Source organism: Xenopus laevis, chromosome 2L, assembly GCF_017654675.1.
Source record: "Xenopus laevis strain J_2021 chromosome 2L, Xenopus_laevis_v10.1, whole genome shotgun sequence".
In the NCBI taxonomy this organism is placed as follows: domain Eukaryota; kingdom Metazoa; phylum Chordata; class Amphibia; order Anura; family Pipidae; genus Xenopus; species Xenopus laevis.
The window spans coordinates 172973701-172996672 of record NC_054373.1 but is presented as its reverse complement, the minus strand read 5'-3'; the positions used below and the strand labels follow the sequence as shown (position 1 = coordinate 172996672).

Here is a 22972-nt window from a genome sequence, read left to right as displayed (position 1 = left end):
GTCTATGACACATTTCTGCTCAACAAATTATCTTTTCTTTAGCATGAAAATACACGTTAAATAAATTAGGCCCTTTCTTCGCTGTTATGTTGACAGCAATTGCCCTCTAGAGATTGTATAGATGTAATGTTCCGAATGTGTTCTTATCAAACCCATCTCAACTATTCCCCAGCTTGCACTGCTCTGTGTTTCCTACCGCCCCCTGGCAATGACACTATTTCAACTGCATTATCTGAAAACTTAGATCTCAGGGTTTTGGCTGTTTTCTGTGTGAAGTTTTGCAAATACCAAATAATGAGTAAACTCTACGATTACTACAAGTTTACAAACAAAATGAATGCCTGAAGAAATTCTAGTGTGTCTATAATGCTCCATTAGAATTTAGATGGGAAATATCAGTGGGGTGCTTTATAAAATGTGTGTTACTTTTCCCAGTGGCTGTAGCTCTTGGAACAACATTGATAGCATTATATATGTTATGTTGGGATCAACAGAATACTGAAAATCAACACAATTTATGTTATGGATCAAAGTTTTGCACAAGACCATTGTTCTCCACTGTGTCTCTTGGACTGATATTTCTAGCAAACTTTTGACTGTGGGGCAGCAACCATATCTGTTAATTTCTATAAAATTATGGGTATTTGTCTGGCTTTCAAATAGAAACAAAACTAAGTTGACTTTAGTGATGAGCGAATTTATTCACCAGGCATGGATTTGTGGCAAAATTCCCTACTTTACCATCTGCAAATTTGTTTTGCTAAAGTTCTCGTGAAAAAATTGTTGCCAACGCAAAAAAGTTGCCGTAAGAAGAAACGCCCATTGACTTTAATGCATTTGGAGTGAGAAAAAATTATTGCAAACGTAAAAATTGATGCGTGTCAACGCCCGTTGACTTAAATGCATTTGGACAAAAAAGTCGGAAAGAGACAAAAAAGCCTCCAGGTCAACATTGTCTCTGAGACAAAAAAAGTCGCCATAAGAAAAAAACACCTATTGACTTTAATGCATTTGGAGTGAGAAAAATTGTTGCATACAATTTTTTTGACGTCCATTGACTTAAATGCGCTTCACAAATTTTTTGGCGAAGCAAAATGGGACAGATTCACTCATCACTAGTTGACTTCTGATTAAGTGGTTAATGTGCTTGTGGGAAGAAAATTATTATAGAACTTGTAAGCTCTTTTGGGTAGGACCCTCTTCACCTTTTGTATCTGTTATTGGTCACTATGTACTGTATGTATTTCTGTATGTTCTTTGTTTACCCATATTTACAGGGAAATATTACAGGTATAACAATTTTATTAATAAATAGATTATAGATTATTTTTAATGATATTTTATTTTATATCATTAGATATTTTCTGACCAAAGGATCAGTCCATATACAGAAACCCTTAGCAAAGCAACAGATGGAGCACACTTGGGGTCACATTTATCAAGGGTCAATTTCGAATTCATGTCAGTTTTTTAAAACTCACATGAATGCAAAATTCGACCACTCAAAATTTATAAAAATCAACATTTTTAAACTCGGGTGAATAGGATCGACCCAAAAACTTGAATCAAATTTGATTTGAATTTTAAAAACTCGATTTGAGTTTTTTTCCCTGAAAAAAATCTTGAATGTCAGGAAGGCTGCAAACAACGCCAAATTGATCCCTGTACGTCTCCCTTGACTGAAACAGCAATTCGGCAGGTTTTAGGTGGCGAATAGTTGAATTCGATATCAGGGCTATTGTATGATACTACGACTTCGAATTCACTTAGACTTCGATTCAAGGTAAAAATTGTTTGAATATTCGACCATTCAATAATTGAAGTACTGTCTCTTTGACTTCAATACTTCGCTAAATTAAACCTGCCGAAGAGCTATGTTAGCCTATGGGGACCTTCTAGAGCAGTTTTCTAAGTCTTTAGAGGTCAAAGGAAAATCCTTTGATCGATCGCTGAAATCGTTCAAATCGTTCGATTCGAACAATTTAATCGTACGATTTTACTTCGATTGTTCGATTGCCAAATTCTGTAAAAATCCTTCGACTTTGATATTCATAGTCGAAGTATTTTAATTCGATGGTCGAATTTATAAGTATTTTTTACTTCGAAATTCGACCCTTGATATATCTGCCCCATTGTGTGCCACTGGAATCTCTCTATGTACCTGTATGACCCGTATGGCAGGAGTAGGTCCCCCAGTGTAGCACCTGGTGCCACAAAGGGTACATGATCAGGGGTGGAAGCACTCTACCATTGTTGTTGTTCAATGTGTATTTTGTGGTTTTGCGAATTTTCAGCAAATCGAAATGGGTCTGATTCATCACCACTATTTGAAATAATAATTACCACAAATTTTGGTACTAAAATGAATGCTGTGAGATGTTTTGCTGTTGTGTTTCATGTCATATTAAAAACAACTGCAGCTCCATCTATATTTTGCAACATGTAACCCCTGTTTTTTTCTGCAAATCTCCAAAAATTTGTGGTTTTCTCATTTGAGATTTATTAATTGTAAAAACCATGAAAACCACTAATACAAAACTTCACCAGGTAAAAGTTGTAGAGGTCCTATGGAAGACAACGGGAGCTGCACTGATCCTTTTGGACCACTTTAAATCAATTCAAACTATTAGATGTCTTGGTATTTGTTTCGCTAGGAATTGTCTGAAGAATTCCAATTTTTAGAGGTTGTTCAAAGTTATATTCTGTTGTACTTTTTTTATCTGGAATGTTTCATAAATGTCATGACATTCGTAATTTTAGAGTTTGTGAGTTTAGTCGTGGTTTCAAAAACCTCTAAAACCACTAAAATGCAACTTTTGATAAATAGGCCTCCATGGGTGCTATTTATGCAATGTGCATTGGCATACAAGAAGACCATCTCTGTGCCACAACTTGCACCAACCTAGGTTGTGGTGAATACAATGTGATTAAACAACAAAGGGGTCTTCGTAGAGTGGAGTATTTACTCACCACATTTATGAAGTGGCCGAGGTGCACCGCCCTGAGCCATCAGCATGGGGAGCGGACAACCGTGAAAAAGTCTGAAGCAGGCACTCAAATAAAGGAAATCTTACATCAAATCCAATCCCTGAATCACCCACATCAGACCATACCCTGTGTTCAATTATCTCAGGTGTGTCTCTTTAAGGAAAATTAAAAAAAGTACATGCCTCTTTTTGGTAGGTGCCATTTTGGTACACCTCTACAGGATACTTTCCCAAAGGTGTAGGTGTTAAAGTGGTACACTCAGATTTTAGTCGGTGCCATCTTGGTGCACTTTTAAAGAGAAACCATGATGGAACACCTAAACTTGAGATTGGAATGTGTATATCACTAGTTTAAAGGAACAGTAACGTCAAAAAATAAAAATGTTTTAAAGTAATGAAAATATAATGCAGTGTTGCCCTGCACTGGTAAAACTGCTGTGTTTGCTTAAGAAACACTACTATTGTTTATATAAATAAGCTGCTGTGTAGTAATGGGGGCAGCCATTCAAAGGAGAAAAGGCTCAGGTTACACAGCCGATAGCAAATAAGCTCTGTTTGTCTAATGGTGTTATCTGTTATCCATTTGTTAACCTGTGCCATATAGCCGTTTTTAAATTTCCGCCATTGCTCCACAGCAGCTTATTTATATGAACTATAGTAGTGTTTCTGAAGCAAACAGATCAGTTTTACCAGTGCAGGGCAACACTACATGATATTTTCATTACTTTAAAACACTTAAATTTTTTGGTGTTACTGTTCCTTTAAAGGTATTATAAAGAACCCTTAGTGGGTGCTATAGCTATCATAACTTCGAACTGTTGAGATAGCACCTATAAATACAAAATTAGCTCAAGCTACACCTCTAGGGGACATGGGTTGGTATGATCATTAAAGACATAAATACAAAAATACAAAAAGTAGTACAAAAATACCAAGATATGTACAAATATTAAGATATTATAATATATAAGATAAAAGAATATGTTATGTGACATTAGTCACTATGATAAAGGAGCTACAGGTTGTGGTGAATACAACCTTAGCAGGCGCTTTGATAAATAGATAAATAGTCCTCCACGTGTTCCACCTGTACACATGTATTTTATAATTTTACCACCCAATTTTTGGGCATAGCAGACTGGCTCAGTTGGACCAGAATCAGGGTGATTAGTCAGTATTCTGCCAGTCATCCTGTATGTAGCCAATGCGAGGATGCTACTGTTTGGTAATTGGTTTACACAACCATTAAGTGCCAACAATAACAGAAGACAAATGCCATTATAACAATAAATAACAGATGACTGCTGGCTTAAAATGTATTTTATACTCCTGTTTTCCACCCATAAAGAAGGCAGAGGAATCATTCTTCATAGAGTTCCTTAACAGCAAACGGTAGAGAAAACAATGTATAATTTATGCAAAGTTTACATGTTGCCTTTAATAGCTCCAGTCTTCAGCTGACCTCACTATATTAAATTAAAGCACATTTATGTTCAGCATGTCACACATTTTTAAGGCAAGGCTAACAATCTCACATATAGTCTTCAGATCGCAGCAGTTTATTTAACCTGTGCAAGTCATTCTCGAACTCTGATCTTTCAATATCACTTCTATGAAACATTCATTATTATTGTGCCCAAACACAACAGCATGGAGTAAGAATAGTAGTGCCTTCACTGCGCATTTGAATAATTACAATTCTTTGGAGGAGGTGATAATTTAAGGGTAGAAAAGGTTAATTCGAGGTTTAGGGAAAAAGCAGCTGTTGGAGGAGGGGGACTATTTATACACTCCAGAGGAAGTATTATGAATACTGACACAAATATGGCTCAGTGCTGCCCCATCTCTCTGCAGAGAAGCCAGTGCATAGCAAGTTGTGTCAATACTTTCACTAAGACTTCCATTCTGTCATGACACCTACCAGTGATAAAATAAGGATGACATGATCCTGACATTTGCTTCTGCACTGCTGTGAGTTAATGCAGAGCTGTGCAGAGAATCTTCAGAGCTTAAAAAAAAAGTCAAAATCTCCTATTGAGATTCACCATTTGTTCCTATATAGGTCCCGCTAAGTAGGTTTTTAGTTGTCAATCACATACTGTATATAAATCTGCTGTTTTGTAGATATTTAAAAGGTGGGTCTCCATTTAATATACTTTTCTTGCCTTAAAGGGCATGTAAAGTCTAAAATAGAATAAGGCTAGAAATGCTGTGTTTTGTATACTAAATATAAACATGAACTTACTGCACCACAAGCCTAATCATACAAATAATTTATGCTTTCAAAGTTGGCTACAGGGGGTCACCATCTTGTAACTTTGTTATACATCTTTGCAAGACTAAGACTGTGCACATGCTCAGTGTGGTCTGGGCTGCTTAGGGATAGTCAAACAAAGCTGCTTGAGTTCTGCATGGCTGAGAAGTAAGGTGGGGGCTCCCCCTGCTGTTCATAAGTATGATTGTTTCCCTGCTCAGCAGTTACGGACCATCTGATAATTCCTATCCACAGCAGTAAATGAAGGGAGATTTCACTGCATTCAGTCAGGTTTCTTATAAAAACAGTACATATTTTTTAATTAAAGTATATTGGAGATAGGGTTCTTTTTCATTAAAGAAAGTAAAAATGGGATTTTATTTTTTTGCCTTTACATGCCCTTTAAGTCATAGGTTCCCAAACAATGAGCATAGCTTCCCTAAATGTGTTAGATAGGGACACTAGCTAGTCTTGCATGAGTCCAGTTGGGCAGATTGGACCCCCACTACCTTATCTTACCTGCCCTAATTCCATTTTAACCCTACATGGAGATCTGCCAAAGCAGAAGTGACATCACCATTGACAGGAAGTGAAATCACTCCAGAGGTGGAGTAACCAGGTCAGGGAGAAAAATGTTTTGTTTTTTTTTCACTCAGGGAGGTGATAGGATCATGAGCCTGCAACTGACTTGGTAGCCATGTAGTTTGCTACGGTATACCTGGACCTGTATCAAGGTGGCTATCACTACCATGCATTACTTCCCTATACTATCGTTATGAGTATGAGGGACCTTAACAATGTAGGGGCAGAGAACTAGAGCTTGAAACCAAGAAATTGCTTAACCACTCATGAAGGCAGAGCCTTTTGTTGCTCTGCCTCCGCGAGGCCTCAGTTTATAAATATTACTAATATAAATATTTTAAAGACATCATGCTCCTTCCCCCAAACTGACCCTCATACCTCCACTTTGCATAGATTTCCATCTCCACCCTCCCCATCGCTCTTGATATTCCCTGGTTCATCTTCCCTATACTGTCTCTATTCAGGTTTCAGTTGATCCCTGTGTTGTTCCCACGTCTTCCCTCTAATCATCCCTTCACCATTCTCATCCTTCTCCATGCCATGTTCATGAATAGGCCAATAATACCTTTGGTGTCCTCCTATTTACTGCTTCTCTATCCTCTACTCTAGCACTTATGCTTAAGCACGTAAGCTTATACTAGCGCTAACCCAAGGGTTACAGTTTAAGGGTTAGGGTTTGGGAGAGTGTTAGGATGAGAAAGGAGAATGACCTATAATGCGTTAAGGAGGGCTGACATTATATGTAGGAGGGAATATGGAGGCTGTCTGTGCACTGAGCCTTGGCACCTGAGGTAAATTACTGGAGGCAGCAAAACAGATTCACATACATTGGTTCTGAAAGTTGACAGCTGACATAGTGAAAGCCACAAGTACATTGTAGGAAATAGAAATTGTGGAAGGGTGCCCTAAGATGGTCACAATATGAATGTGTTCCAGGCACCTCTCCTCATGATAGGAGAAACTCTGAGAAAATTCTCTCATACCTCTCTTCCACTTCTTTTCTGCCACTGCAGGATGCCACAATGCCATATCACTCATATTAGCAGAGTTTAGCTGTTCACAATGTGACACAATTGTCTTTCTGCCTCCAAATTAGCCGGGTAAAGAACGCGTGCAACTTGCATTGAGAAATTCATTGTAAATACTGTGTTCAAAACTCAATAAAATGAAAATGTTTGCATGGATGAGTATAAATGGCCCTGTAAGGAAAAAAAGCATGTTTAATCACGGCTTTCTGGCAATAAAACATCATTGTAACAAAAGCTTTGTCCCATCAAGCAATTAAAGGTTATCTGAGTCAACTCCATCAATCAACAACATAAGGATATTTTTAGAGTACAACTGCTTCTTATCTCATTTTCCAGCCATTAGCTGAAAATCAGATCACTTGTATTATTACTGTGTCTGACCAAATGCTTTTTCCATTTACAATGACATTGTATGCCGCATCTAATTTATCGCTCCACTGAAAACTCCATTTAATTTGTGGCTTGTTTTTCTACCTTCACCAATATTCATTACATTTTCTGTTTTATCCATTACCTGTGTTTTTAGACCCCGAGACACACCTGACTATAAAGCACAAAAAACTTTTTTTTATAGGGGATGGCTATGAAGAAATGGATATTGATTAGAGCTAAGAACAGTCTTCGAGTAACAGAAAATACAGAAAATGCAGTTATAAATTCTGTTGCCTTATCAATATAAAGGAGAGGGTGACTTATACAGCAAGGAGACATGAGATTGTCCCTGCCGCTCACCTAGAAAACCCATATAAATAACTTTTAGAAAAGTATTTTAAACAGAGCAAATAAAAAAGACACCATCCTACACTTAGAATACCCCTTATATGTTCCATAGCATTAACATCTTTATTGGTCATGGGCTTCTCTTTGTTGTCCACCTTCCCTGCCCTTCTACTTATCCTTGAATTGCACTTTGCCTACAACATACATAGACCTCTGTTAGTCTTATGCAGTACCCTGGGGCACTAAAAGCACATTGTTGGTGAACACCTGCACCCGCATGTCTTCTAACTTTTTTATTTGTTGCTTTGAAAATGGGGTTTGTCCAGACAGAAGGGGGTCATAAAGACCATAAATGCAGTCAAAAAAGAACATCAAAAGGCGCTTGTTGCACTTGCCACTGCTCAGTAATTCAACAGTAGCCTGCGACAATGACTGCAGCACACTTGCACCTAAAGGAAAACATCCATTTTGATGGTATATGTGACACCATCCAGACATTTTTGTATTTGTGTCATGGTGAATAGGGATGGGTGAATTTTTTTGCCTTGTGTCGCCCATAGACTAGTATGGTGTTGTGCGTCAAAATAAAAAGACTTGCGTCCAAAAAATTTTTGACGCCCATAGACTTTAAAAGCCGTCTACGGCATTTCGCAAAAGTCAAATCCGCCCATCCCTAATGGTGAAGCACACTTGCCACAATTCCATCTGGCACAAAATCCATCACAAGAACAACTAACATTTAACTATGGGGAAAATGCTGCATTGTAGATAGGGATGCACCAAATCCAGGATTTGGTTTGAGATTCAGCCAAAATTTTGTCTTTTCCAGTGGGATTCAGAGAATCCAAGTGCTTGGCTGGACCGAATCTGAATCCTTAACACCACGCAACTTTTCATCACACAAACAAGAAAGTAAAGAAATGTAACCATGTGCGGCTCTGTTTTGTCCTTATTACCTCTGATTTGCATATGGAAATTAGGGTTTGTAATTGGTTAGGTATCTGGCCAAATCTTTCATGAAGGATTCTGGATTTGGCCAAATCTGAAAACGATGAATTGGGGCATCCCTAATTGTGGGTAAAAGACGCACAAATTGCATAGACCACCATGTTTTTGCAGAGTTGTGCCCAGCCCTGCACTTTCCTTATTTCTGAATTGTACTAAGTTAAGTGCAGAGACTTGTATGTGCCCAATGAGTACAATGTTACCTGCATTCAGCAGCACTGTATTCATGATGAGACACGTAGAGGTACTGGTGCATCAAAATGGCATGAAGTGCAGGCCACGGAAGAGCCCTGTGCATATTTCCTTCCCTATGTTGAGTGGCAAGGACAGGACTGCATTGCGTTCATTGGTGCTACACTCTGCATCTAGCGCCAGATAACAAATGCGTGCCTACATATAAATACACCCATTTTTCGAATATACCGTTGTAATGTGTGCATCACTTTACAGTGACATATTCTGAAAAAAACTGTAAAATTAGTGCAGGCTCACGACTGAGAAACTCAGAAAAACGTATAACCAGTGTTATGCAAAATGATGAATAAAAGATGCATTCTTTTTCCTTCTCTAATTTTATTCTGTTGACTTGCTGTGGAGCACATCTCCAGGTCTCCTCTGTATGAATGCTACATTATACTATAGCCATTTTCCTGGTTATATGCAATATACTGGCCCTTGTGTAATATCATTTACAATTCTTTTCTATCATAAAAAAGTACAGCAACTTTGCAAAACATTATCAGTCTTTTACTTGTTGTAACATCTAAATGTATAGTTTAATTCCTCCACCGCTCTTTCTGTAGGTATCATCTATTAAAGGGGGAAAATGCTGACTTTTTTTAATCTACAATGTGCCTGTGGGCACACAAATGGGGTTATTTATCAAGGGCCTGAATTAATCTCAGTACAGGCATAGGATCCCTTATCCGGAAACCCGATATCCAGAAAGCTCCGAATTACGGAATGGCTGTCTTCCATAGACTCCATTTTATCCAAATAATCCAAATTTTTAAAAATTATTTCCCTTTTCTCTGTAATAATAAAACAGCAGCTTGTACTTGATCCCAACTAAGATATAATTAATCCTTATTGGAATCAAAACCAGCCTATTGGGTTTATTTAATCTTTAAATGAATTTCTAGTAGACTTAAGGCAAATTACGGAAAGATCCGTTATCCGGAAAACCCCAGGTCCCGAGCATTCTGGATAACAGGTCCCATACCTGTATTTCTAATATCAAACTTCGAGCAACTCCGAACTCCCAAATGGACCTTATTTATGAAGAAAACAGCCCAAAAAAATAGGGTCAGGCAAACTTCGGAGCTTTCACCGAAAACTCCGAATTGTTCAGAATTTTCCGCAAACCGGCAGTTTTTTTGGAGTTTTTTGCAACAAAACCCCCTGAAATCATTGGAAATCGGTACGAACATCAGCGCAGGAACTGGGACCTTCGCCATTGACTTATACAGGACCTCGAGAGCTTTTAGATGTCATGGTTTCAGATTCTGAGTTTTTAGACCATCGGACTTTTGGATATTCGGAGCTTGATAAATAACCCCCAAAGTGTTAGCCTTTGCATATGCCAATTTATTTTAACAAAGAATTACTTAAGTGACAAGAAACCGTAAGAAAATGGATAACACACGATCATATTAACTTTTCCAGCCCTGTTCCTACAATATCATGGAGAAAAGTGAGCGGCTTCATTCCTAGTAAGGCTCGTTTAAGAAAAGCCCAGGCAGTTCTTGAGATTCCGAATGTGCAACTGGAAGACGCCGGCACATATGAATGTAAAGCAGAGAATTCTCGAGGCAAAAATGCTTTTCGAGGTCAACTCCAAGTTTACAGTAAGTGCTCCCTAAAATTACAATTTTTTCTGTTGAGTTTTATTACAAGGAACAAACTTTATAATGAAGCACAACGTTTGTGATTTTTCCCCCCATGGATTACTTTTATTACATCCCTCTGTATATAGGTTGAATAATACAAAACAAAGATAAAAAAAAAAGATTTTTATCATAGTTATTTAGGTTTTTCTTACTGTAAACGCCAACTGGGTCTGATTTTAGTCCTTTATGAGTGCCCTCTAGTGATTTAGATGTCTCTAGAGCCCACCAGATAAATCCCTATTCTTCGCAAAGCTGGGAAAAAGAAGGACAATATCAGTTATATACAGTATACAGTATAATGGGCTGCTGGTAGGATTCCAACTACCTGGTCTGGTTATTTCATGTTAGACTCAAGCAGCAAAAAAAAGAGTCAAAAGCCGCTCTGCTGGGGACACTGTGTTTGTCATTCTTATTGCTCAGCACGACCCTTCCCAGCATGACACTTCCCTCGCTCTTCATGGGAATGAGGTAATGAACTGCAAAAAAATAAATAAAGAAGAAAGGTGAAAAAGGCAGAAGGACGAGGGGAGAATTTCATGATTGTCTTCATTAAATAGCTATCACTGCTGCAGGAGATTTTTAGCTTTCTACGCATTGCAATTGTGTGTGTTTGTATATACAGTACACCGTATACATTTCTTTTGCCTTGATTTGCCATATCATTTCTCCATGGGATATTTGTATTTATTCTTGTTACCTTTTTAATCATGGAGACTGTGTTGCTTCTTCTTTTTTAATCACCTATGTTCTTCCCCCACACTCTTTTCTTCCCCAGTGGGTTACAGATTTCACCAGTCGCTGTCTCCCACAGTGTATCATTAGGATGGCGACCATTCCTATGTGTAATGAAGGAAAATGTGGATACCAGGCAATAATTAAGAAAAAGAATGAGCAATGAAACAATGCAGAGGGCACAAACAAACAAAAGACGTGGATCTACCAGAAATACTCACAGGGGCACATTTACTTAGCTCGAGTGAAGGAATAGAATAAAAAAAACTTAGAATTTCAAATGATTTTTTTGGCTACTTCGACCATCGAATTGGCTGCTTCGACCTTCGACTTTGAATCGAACGTTTCAAACTAAATATCGTTCGACTATTCGACCATTTGATAGTCGAAGTACTGTCTCTTTAAAAAAAACTTCGACCCCCTACTTCGCCAAGTAAAACCTACCGAACTTCAATGTTAGCCTATAGGGGAAGGTCCCCATAAGTTTTCTAACAAATTTTTGGTCGAAGGAAAATCGTTCGATCGATGGATTAAAATCCTTTGAATCATTCGATCGTTTTTTCTTTCGATCGAACGAATTGCGGTAAATCCTTCGACTTCGATATTCGAAGTCGAAGGATTTAACTTCGTCGGTCGAATATCGAGGGTTAATTAACCCTCGATATTCGACCCTAAGTAAATGTGCCCCACAGTGATTTGTTCTCAGGTCTTATATTCTTAAATCAACTAAATAAATACTAAAGTTATGGGACCTGCTATTCAGAATACTCTGGACCCAGGGTTTTCTGGATAATGAATCTGTCTGTAATTTGGATCTCCATACATATTTACAAAAACGCAAATTTTTAAAAAATGTTATTAAAACAAAGTTGACCTAACTCCCATCTATCAAGCTGGAAAATACCAGATTGACGCCAGCGACAATTAAAAGCACCCATTGACTTTAATGTGCATCAAATTGTCGCCCACTTCGGAATTGTCGCTTGCGTCGGAATTGTCGCCACCATCAAAAGAATTTTGCCGACGGCTTCAAAATTTGCGGTTTCATGAATTTTTCACCGTTTCGTGAATTTTGCCGGAAAATGGGAGAAATTCGCCCATCACTAATCTTTCCATAATTTAGATCTCTGTACCTTAATTCTACTAAAAATGTATTTAAACATTAAATAAACCTATAAGGATTATTTTGCATGCAATAACTTATTAGGATTAATTCTATCTTAGTTGGGATCAACTACAATGTACTGTTTTATTATTACAGAGAAAAAGGAAATCATTTTGAACAAATGTAATTATTTGGATAAAATGGAGCCTATGGCCTTCTCGTAAATTCTAGATAATGGGTTTCCAGATTATTGATCCCATACCTGTATAAATAAAAACAAACCATTAGGACTGTTTTGTCATCAACATGAATTAATGCTGGCTTAAGGTGGCCATACACGGAGAGATTCGCTCGATTGGCCATGTCACCAAACGAGCGGATCTCTCTCCGATATGCCCACCTTGAGGTGGGCAATATCGGGCTGATCCTATCGTGGGCCCTAGGGCCCAACGATCGGATCCTAATGCATGGGAAACGGGGTCGGATCGCGGGACCGCATCAATGAACAGATGCGGCCGCGATCCGACGGGTTTTTCGTCCCATCCGATCGAGATCTGGCCGACTTTCAGCCAGATCTTGATCGGGGAAGCCCGTCGTGGGGCAGCTTTTATCTGCCCGTGTATGGCCACCTTAAGTTGCCATCAAGTGCTCAGGGATACAGTTGGTAGAATGAACAGGGATCTTGCAAAGTAACCCTGATGGAGACATGAGCATCAGTAAATCTGATTAAACTGTAAAGAGTAAGGACACATGGATGAGTTCCTTCTAGTGTATGTGTTTTTATTGATATAGCATCACCAACAATGCAGTGCTCTGTAAAATAACAAATGACAGTACTGGGATTAATACAATAACAACATGACCAGTGCATAAATATCTACACACACAAGGACAAGCTGTTTTTTTGCCCTGTCGAGTTTCAAACTAATTAATAAGCAAATCCACAAAACATAAACAGCAGGGTACATGTAAGTGTAAAATGGTTATCAAATAGAATATTAAAACAATAAATAAAATGTGCTGCTGTCCTTTCAGAACACTTTGATAGATATACTGACGAGTGTGTATTTTAGCTGATTTCGTCTCATAGTGGTTTTGGTCATTTCAAACTAAAATCACAGAAGTCTTTCTAGTCTTTCAAATCCTTTAATAGCTCAGGGTTTATCTTTATGCAGGCAAGTCATTTATCTGTTATTTTTATTGTTTAACAGGTATGGGATCTGTTATCCAGAATGTTTGGGTCCTGGGTTTTTCTGGATAAGGGATCTTTCCATAATTTGGATCTTCATTCGTTGTCTACTTAAAAATAATTTAGATATTAAATAAACCCAATAGTTTTTTTTGTCTCCAATAAGGATTAATTATATCTTAGTTGGGATCAAGTACAAGCTACTGTTTTATTATTACACAGAAAAAGAAAATTATTTTTCAAAATTTGAATTACAGGTATGGGATCCAGAAAGCTTCAAATTACAGCATGACCATCTCCCATAGACTCCATTTTATCCACATAATCCAGATTTTTTAAAATGATTTCCTTTTTCTCTGTAATAATAAAACAGTAGCTTGTGCTTGATCCAAACTAAGATATAATTAATCCTTATTGAAAGCAAAACCAGCCTATTTTGTTTATTTAATGTTTATATGATTTTCTAGTAGACTTTAGGTATCCAAATTACAAAAAGATCTGTTATCCAGAAAACCCCAGGTCCTGAGAATTCTGGATAACATTACAGGACCCATACCTGTATTTGATTAAATTTGTGTCAGTGGGAGATGGCCTTCCTATAATTTGAGCTATGTAAATAATGGGTTATCAGATAATGGATCCCATACCAGTACTTTATTATATCATGCCGACTATTGGTTGTTTTGGCAGTGCTTTACAGAGATTATATCATTCACATCAGTCCCTGCCCCAGTGGAGCTACCAATCTAAGGTCCTTATCACATTCACACACACACGAGCATGTGTCAGGGACTGGTAGGAGGCACTAGGTAGGTAGAGAAGGTAAATCCTTCAGGAAGGAGCTGATACTGTGTGGACAGGAACCCGATGAAGAATGTGAAAAATCTGTGACTGGATGGAAAGGGACTGATTTGGAAAAGAATCTGTGACTGGATGGAAATGGACAGAGAGGGCAAATAATCTGTGATTGGATATAGACAGGAATGAAGCAGGGAAAAGAGTCAAGATGGTGCAGGAGTAGAACCAGATCAGAACTAGGATGAAGACTCTGGGACAGAACGGGACAATTCGTGCACAGAACCAGGTTAGGATAGGGGTGATAAGGAGGACTGGAGCAGGAGGACTGGAGCAGGAGGAGTCAGCGAAGACAGGGCTGGAAACAAGGAGTAAGAGTGGGAAGACCACAGGAACTGGAGCTAGGGCCAGGCCACAGTGGTCCAACAGTAGCTAATGTTCAGGCAATGACTGTAAAGAGGGCTAGACTTTATATACCCACAGATAAGGATGTTGGGGTGAAATAGCTAAGCTCAGATTTTCACGCAAATTCCAGTGCAGACCACAGAACATTCCAAATAGCATAGGGACCTTGGTAGGTCTGAGATACTGGATTTTCCAATTCTGACTTTTCCCATCCTCGGGGTATAATAAATCTCGAAAAAATTGAGTTTTTTTCTCAAATCGCTCAATTTTTTCAGGCTTTTTTCCCGAAAACACCAGTTTTTCTGGCTGTTTCCCTGAAAAACACACATTTTTTGGATTTTTGCCTGAAAAGTTTGAAATTTTCAGGCTAATTCCAGTGCAGACCACAGAAACTTCCAGATAGGATAGAGACCTCGGTAGGTCCGAGATACTGGATTTTCAGATTCTGACTTTTTCCATCCTTCCATATTGAAAAATATTAGGTTTATTTCCACTTAAAATTCAGATTTTATATAGAGTTTTTGGCATTCAGACTTTAATAAATAACCCCCTGTGTGTGCACCCAGATAGTAGAAGAGTGTTAGTTAAATGTTCATTGTTTTAGCCTTTATTTTTATATATATATTTAGAGAATGTCAGTGCTCTCTGAGGCACGCATCAATCCCTATCACTTCAGTTTCTCTTTATTGTTTGTACCATTTTAGCATTAGACAATCTCGCAGTCAGTCAAGAGTTTTTCTTTTGACCTTTATAGTGGCTTTACTGGCCATGGTAATCCTCTTCTTCTCTCAGCCAAGGTCACAAGAGGTACACCTCTCCATACAGGTTCATCTTATTTTACCTTAAAGAGCAATTATGGTCTCCAGCAGAAGACCATGTCAAGTTCTTCCTCCATCTACTATTCCTTTTTTTAGGCTACCTCAAGGCTACTTAGTTTCTACAATGCTGTTCAGAACATGACCCTACTGGCAGATTTTACCACCAGCTGAGCAATTAAAGCAGGCATCTCTTCATCAGCTTATCAATTCCACTTCCATGAATATAGTTTATTTTTCTGCTGTGAAAGCTACAGTGCTTCAGGGTGGGGACAGCATAATGTTTTGAAGGTAAACGTGCAAGATATTCTTGACTGCAGAAATTACCTTTTATTTATAAATACTATTTTTTGTTGTCAGAGAGGAAACACAAAACTGTTGGAATAGTGTTAATAATAATAAAAAGCATTGATTGCTGATGAAGAAAAAAAAATAAAGAATTATGTAACAATTATTACCAAAATCACCTTCCATATACGTAGCTTCTTTAAACCTCCTTCCTTCCAATCTGAAGGATGCCCTTTTGTCCTCTGAAAAGATCTACTGGTAAATAAGGCACCAGAGAGTTTATTATATAGAGTCCTTATATATTAATACATAGTGATTATATCCTTCCTTAAGTGACTCTTCTCCAAATTGAACAGTCCTAAGCCAGCCTTTTGTTATAACTGAGATTGTCCATGCCCTTCATTTACTTTGTCAAATTGCTCTCTCTCTATATTATTAAGCTCCTCTTTGAGTGACCTAAACTGTTATGCATATTTTATATGTGCTCTTACTGGTGCTTTGAAAAGGGGGTGAACTGCCCTTTCTTCCATCAATCTATACCCCTTTTAATACTGAAAAAAACTACTGTTTACCATTGCTAACAACAGCTAATTACATTATCCACAAGTATTACCAACTATTGCTCCATGAAGGATTTGCCTAAGAAAAAAGCCTATTATTTATTTAGGATTTGGTCTAAAAGGTGCTACCACTGACATCTCATAAATAGGTCTAGATGAACAATGACAATAATAGTGTAAGGCTATAGTAAATTGAGCAGCCCTGTTACTCTATCATGTAGCTTTACCCTAATAATGGTGCCAACTGACACCTGCACTACTCAAGGGGTGAGCCCTTGCAACCATGCAGAGTGTTGTACAACTGTGACTGTAAGCAATAATTGGGCGCCGGTGGTTCTTGAACAATAACTGAACTTATGTATTAACACAGATCCAAGAGCAATGATACAGAAGACAACCATGGTGTAATAGTCCATACATACTCACAATGCAGACCAATTGTAGAGTCTTCCCTCTAATAGTGCTTGAGAGGGGAATATCAGGCTACCCACAGTTTCTCATATCTCCTCTGGGGACCCTTCTTATGGGAAATCCAGTGAGGATTTATCTAAGTCCCTATTACCTGTCTGTGGTTACCTGACTATGCAACAATGCCCTTGGGATTTTCAATCACTCCTCAGTGGAGCCAACGCTGGTAGCCCTAATCTGGCTTTCTCTCCTAGAGAGACTATTACAGGATCTAGCTACCCCTTCTAAGTCCTGACTAATGATGGCTCAATGGAAGGCTCAACAGGCAACATCCCTGGCAAAAGCCTCTAACAGGATCCTCATGGCTCAGGCATTATATATCATAACACAGCGCCATCTACCAACCAAACCTGGCATAGCTAGGAGTGACTCAGGAAATGTGTTCCCTTTGTGCCCACTTTTTAGAGGAATGCCAAGTAAATAGGGATACATTTACCAGTTCCCTACTCTAGTACAGACTTGTGATTGTATGCCTCACTTAGCTGACCACAAACTCATGGTCTATCAGATGTGTATCAGTCTAGTGGCATTGTTTCTCAGGATGAAGGCATGACAATGCACAATGTGTTTTTACTAGTGATGGGAGAATCAGTCCCATTTCACTTCGCTGAGAAATTAGCAAAGCTGCGAAAAATTTGCGAAATGTGTCAAAATAATTTTGACGCAAGACAATTTTGACAAGAGCGACAATTTTTGCACACAATATTCTTTTGTCCAAATGCTTCGAAGTCAATGGGCACCCGAATAATTTTGACGTGTAACAATTTTGACGAGCAACAATTTTGCCGCCGGCTAATCCATGCCTGGCGAATAAATTCGCCCATCACTAGTTTTTACTCCATACCAAGCAATCGTCTAATTAAGCACTTATCACTTTTGTTTAGGCTCCAGAACCCTGGTCCTCTTCACATCTTTAACCAGTGCTCAGGATGGAACTAGTGATATGGTTCAGCAAACAACAGTTTGATTACATGGGCTTCAAGGGCCACATCTTATGGCTGGGATTCTCATCAATACAACGGCTCTAAAAGCCCATTAGTCTTCTTGGTTCTGCTACTGACTTATTAGTAGAGCTTTTGAGTTAGTTGAGATTCAACCAGGCTGTCTACAATTGACTAAATCCTATTGAGTTGATACATGATGGTAGTGAAATTTCCTCTTTAATGAAAGTATAGTATTTTGTTTAAAAAACATAAAGTGAATGCTTTATTGACTCACCGTGAGAAATTCAGTAAAACCCAATTTCATTTAATTGCATTTGCTCCTGAAACAGCACATTTAATAAAGGAACTAGGAAATTTAAGACATATTAGGTTTTATTTATGAGTTCCCTATACTAACCAAGTTGTCTGGACATTTGCTCGAAGCTAACATTGAATGCATATAAAGTTTCCAAAGTGATTCTATTGTGGTCAAACCAAATATGTCAAATAAATTCAATTTAGAATCCAATTTCCCTTTAAATAGTTTCAGAAGTATATATTTTCATTCCTACTTCATTAAATGTTGGAAATTACTTTTCTCTTTTCAGCACAGCCTCAGTGGATAGAGAAGATTAATGACACCCAGTTGGATAGTGGAGACCAGCTCCGTTGGGAATGCAAGGCAGAAGCAAAGCCAAGGCCTATATATCGTTGGCTAAAGAATGGCCTTCCCTTGATGCCACAGGTACAGTACTATTAGAGAAATTGTTTGAAAATGCAAATACAGAACCAATCAAGGATCTGGTGGAGGCCTATTTATTGGAGGTCACATTTTAGTGGTTTTCAAAGTTTTTCAAACCAATTTTCTCTAAAATCACAAATTCTAGGAGAGTTATTAAAAGATCCTTATATAAAAAATATAACAGTGAGCTAAAATTGTATATGAAAACCTCTAAAACCTGTAAAAATTCAAGGTTTTTGGACAATTACTAGGGGAGAAAATTCTCTTAAAATCTGAAAGGCTTAAAAAAGATCCAATAGTATCAGTACAGCTCCCATTGACTTCTATGGGATTTCAGCAGCTTTAATTTTTCGTGGTTTTTACACTTAAGAAATGTCTAATTTTTAGAGTTTTAGAAAAATAAAAATAACAGATTTTTTGAGAAAAAAGTATGATTCGTAAAAAAAAAGGAATTCGAATGATGGTAAATTGGCCACTTAGAGGCCCATTTATTAAAGGTCAAATGTTGGTGGTATTGAAACTTTTATGAAAGTGAAAGATATTAAAAGATCTGAATGTAGAAAGTAAGAACAAAATGAACAATACCCTAAAAAATACAAAAACCCTCTAACAAAAATAAAATCCAAATACCTCTAAAATGCTAAAAGGCTAAAAAAGGTCCAATAGTATCAGCTCCCATTGACTTTTATCGGACCTTGGCTACTTTTACTTGGCAAAGTTTTGTTTTAGAGTTTTTTGTGATTTTTACACAGTTAGACAAAAAATATGATTTGTGAAAAAAATAGACATCCAAATGCTAGTAAATCAGCCCCCAGAGACACTGTTTTTTGCACTTCAAGTCTAAAATCTTCATTAACTATAATAAAGATCAGTTTAGAGTAGTATAAAGTTCACCAAAAAATCAGAAAAGCTCTGGTGCCCAAGCTCTGTGCTAATAAATGTTGACAAGAAGATTCACTGGACACAAATCCTGGCCTGCAGGCCCTAGACCTGTTAGCATATGATTCTGGGGCGGGGTCTTTTTGATTTAGGCTGTATAAGGGAAGTCATTCCCTAAGCTACAAAATATAAACATGGTTATAAAGGGAATAATATACTCCCTGGATAGTAGAAGTCACCGACAAACTCAATATACATACAGGTCATGGAGCTTCAAGGTGACATCTACTTTGGAAATCTTTGTTTTCATTTGTATTGTCTTCTACTCCTTGCCGGCTCACCCGTTATAGCATCACAACTCATGCTATTCTTTTTCCCTATGGAATACTAGAATACCAATGTGCAGCACTTGTACCCTTCTGCTTTACTTCTGCCTCACTAAGATGCGGATTTGAATCTCTCTGCAAACTGGTATAATAAAGATGCCATGTTGCATCTTTGCTTCTAAGCTTCTCATGAGAAAACGGTATTACACTGGAGAAATGGATAAGTATTGTGCAATTGTGACATTTAGCCCCAGAGAAATATGTCATTATAGCTGAGCTTGTCAGCTTTGCACAGTGCAGGCAACAGCTGCTTAATCTGTTTTCCAGGGAATATTCATATACTGTTAACCCATGAGAATCAATCCTAAGAATCGGTGTAGCCTTCACTGAGCAGGAAGTAACAATTTTTGTTACTGTTTTGTGGGGGGTTTTTTGCCTTCATTTTAGATAATCTAAAGTTCTTTGAAAATGAGCACTATACACAATACACCTAGGTTAAAATTTTACAGGGTAATGCTATTAAAGTGGCAAAGTTTGTGCCAGGTCTAGTAACCCATAGCAACCAAGCAGATGTTTGCTATATATGCTACTTGCTAATTGATTGCTGTGGTTTACTAGATTATTTTGGCTACAGGTAGGGGACCTGCTATTCAGAATGTTCAGTACCTGGGATTTTCTGGATAAGGGATCTTCATACCTTAAGGGTGGTGGCAGATGTGACTACTGGGGGAGATTAGTAGACCGGCGACAAATCGCCTATTCTTTGGGTGAATAATCTCCCCTAAATGCCTTCCAGGCTAGAATGTAAATTGCATTTGGGATGGCACTCGGGATGGCACTCGGAACTAGGGCCTTGTTTCGCCACAAAAATGACACCCATAGACTTGTATGGAGTAGTGTGTCAAATTTTTTTTCGCTCGGGTCAAATTCACCCATCCCTACTCCGAACACTTCGCTTTCTGAAGTTGCCTCACAAGGAAAATTCAGGCAACTTTGGAAAGCAGAATCGATCCGAGTGCCATCCCGCCGGCAAAGTACATTCTAGCCGGTGGGAAGGCATTTAGGGGAGATTAGTCGCCTGAAAAAGAGGTGATTTGTCGCCAGGCGTCTGTAGCCACGTCTGCCACCACTATAAGTCTTCTAGAAAACATTAAATAAACCTAATAGGCTGGTTTTGCTTTGAATAAGGATTAGATAGTTTGGAACAAGTACAAGGTAATGATTATACAGAAAGAGTATTTTTTTTTTTATTTTGATAAAATGGAGTCTATGGGGCCTTTCTGTAATACAGAGCTTTCTGGATAATGGGTTTCACATTACTATACTGCTTTAAGGGTACCTGCCACCGCTTTCTCCTTGAAGCGCGCATCAAAATGTGCACATTCTTTATTTTGACGCCAAAGGCGGCTGTTATAGGCAGAAGAGTGAGCCCTGACAGGGACCTTGGAGTTTGTTCTGGGTTTTGGGATACCATACATTACAAGTGCATTGTGCAAAAATGAATATAGCGTTTCTCCTCTCATTTCCCTGTGTTCCTTGTGAAATTTTTAACTGATTATTTTAATAACATGGTTACATTTTCCCACAGTGATTAAAATTAACCCATTTGAAACATTTAATAAATCGGAAAAACTTGATTGCGAGTAAAGTCCTGATTATGTCTTGCCCTGATTGTGCAAGTGCACAAGTTAATACAAATTATAACCATAATCATTTTAATAGTAAAGCTTAACATAGAGTAAATGTTGGTGACTCATTTGTTTTAGAATTAGAAACGGCACTTGTACTATATGTGGCTGGATTAACAGAGTTTTATCTTATATTACAGAACAGGATTGAGATGGTTAATGGAATGCTGACAATCCACAATGTGAATCAGTCGGATGCAGGAATGTACCAGTGCTTGGCAGAAAATATATATGGGATTATCTATGGCAGTGCCGAGCTCAAGGTTTTAGGTAAGTGGCTGTGGTCTGCCCTAGTAAAAATACTGTAATGTGGGGAAGTGGGACATATAGGATATACTTAATCAGGTCCGGACTGAGAATTAAAATAGGCCCTGCCATTTCAGGTACAAAGAGGCCCAATCAGCACACACAGAGGCCCAAGCAGCCCCCACAAGCCCACTAAATACTGACTTTCTATGGCACCTTATAGCAGCCCCTCTGGCATAGGCGGATTTTCTATAAGGCTAGGGAAGGCTAAGCCTCCCCAAACCTGTCTGACACTTTTATTAGTGTAAAGTAAAGTAATAAATAAAAATTTAAAAAAACGGAGGAAAACAACATTTAAAACCCTTTTCCCTGACCTTTGCTGACTGTGTGGTGAGAAGCATGGGAGGAGTTTGCCGGGCCCCCTGTATTTTCTGGCCGTGTCACTGCAGTGCAATCAGGCATCTTCGTTCATTTAGGCAAGCTTGCATGCTGATTGGTTTGCCCTGAGAGTTTAAGTCCCGGTACTACTTCTGAGCAATTTGATTGGCTTGAAGGTTAGCTTTGAGCCTCCCTCCAACCAATCCAATTCCTGCACTTAGACTTTGAGGGCAAAACCAGCAGCATGGAGAGGAGATGTCACAGAGATTTATTACATTTCTGCTACTGACACAGGTAATCAGCCCTACACCCCACTCCACTGTTAGTTCTATAAATAATGCCAGTTTTAGACCTTAAGGAGGCAAATGCTTTGATAATCTTGTTTATATGTGTTTGCGGCATTCTAACTTTTCCCACCATACCAGCATTAACCCTTCTCATGCCATAGCAAACCCTCCCCATGTGGATTAAACATTGGTTTAAATTCATATTAAAAGCTATAAATACAAGATAGCTGCTAAAAGGGTAGAGTGATAGGTATGTACAGCAGATTAACACATATGGGCAAGATAAGGGTTAATGCTGAATGCAGTATTCATTCATCCTGATCTGTGGAGAATATATAGTGAATAAAGTACCCCCTCTTGTAAAATATAAGGATATTATAAGTCAGCGAGGAGTTTCATGACCATGTTTTTATACAGGTCATGGAACTCCAAGGTAACTTCTAATATCCTCATATTTTGCAACTGGGGGTACTTTATTTATTATAATACACAAGTTTCAGTGAGTCATGTGACAGAAATGACATCAGAACTCTCCGTTTATAACTGATGACATCAGAACTCACCGTTTATAAGGATATAATTTACAAGATATTCATGGCTTTTGTGTATTATACATGAAATTACCTTATACATGTACTGAGTCTCTTTTACAAGAAACTATAACTTAACCTATAATTTTAC

The 22972-nt window shown here is 38.2% G+C and overlaps 1 protein-coding gene across 1 annotated transcript in view; it reads left to right on the top strand.

Moving 5' to 3' along the window:
• LOC108707575 (contactin-5) overlaps positions 1-22972 on the top strand; it is an 879452-nt gene that overhangs the window by 665391 nt on the left and 191089 nt on the right. The window contains exons 11-13 of the mRNA XM_041582695.1: positions 10242-10423; positions 18354-18490; positions 21521-21650. Coding sequence (XP_041438629.1) covers positions 10242-10423; positions 18354-18490; positions 21521-21650 — 449 coding nt within the window. The remainder of the gene's footprint in view (positions 1-10241; positions 10424-18353; positions 18491-21520; positions 21651-22972) is intronic.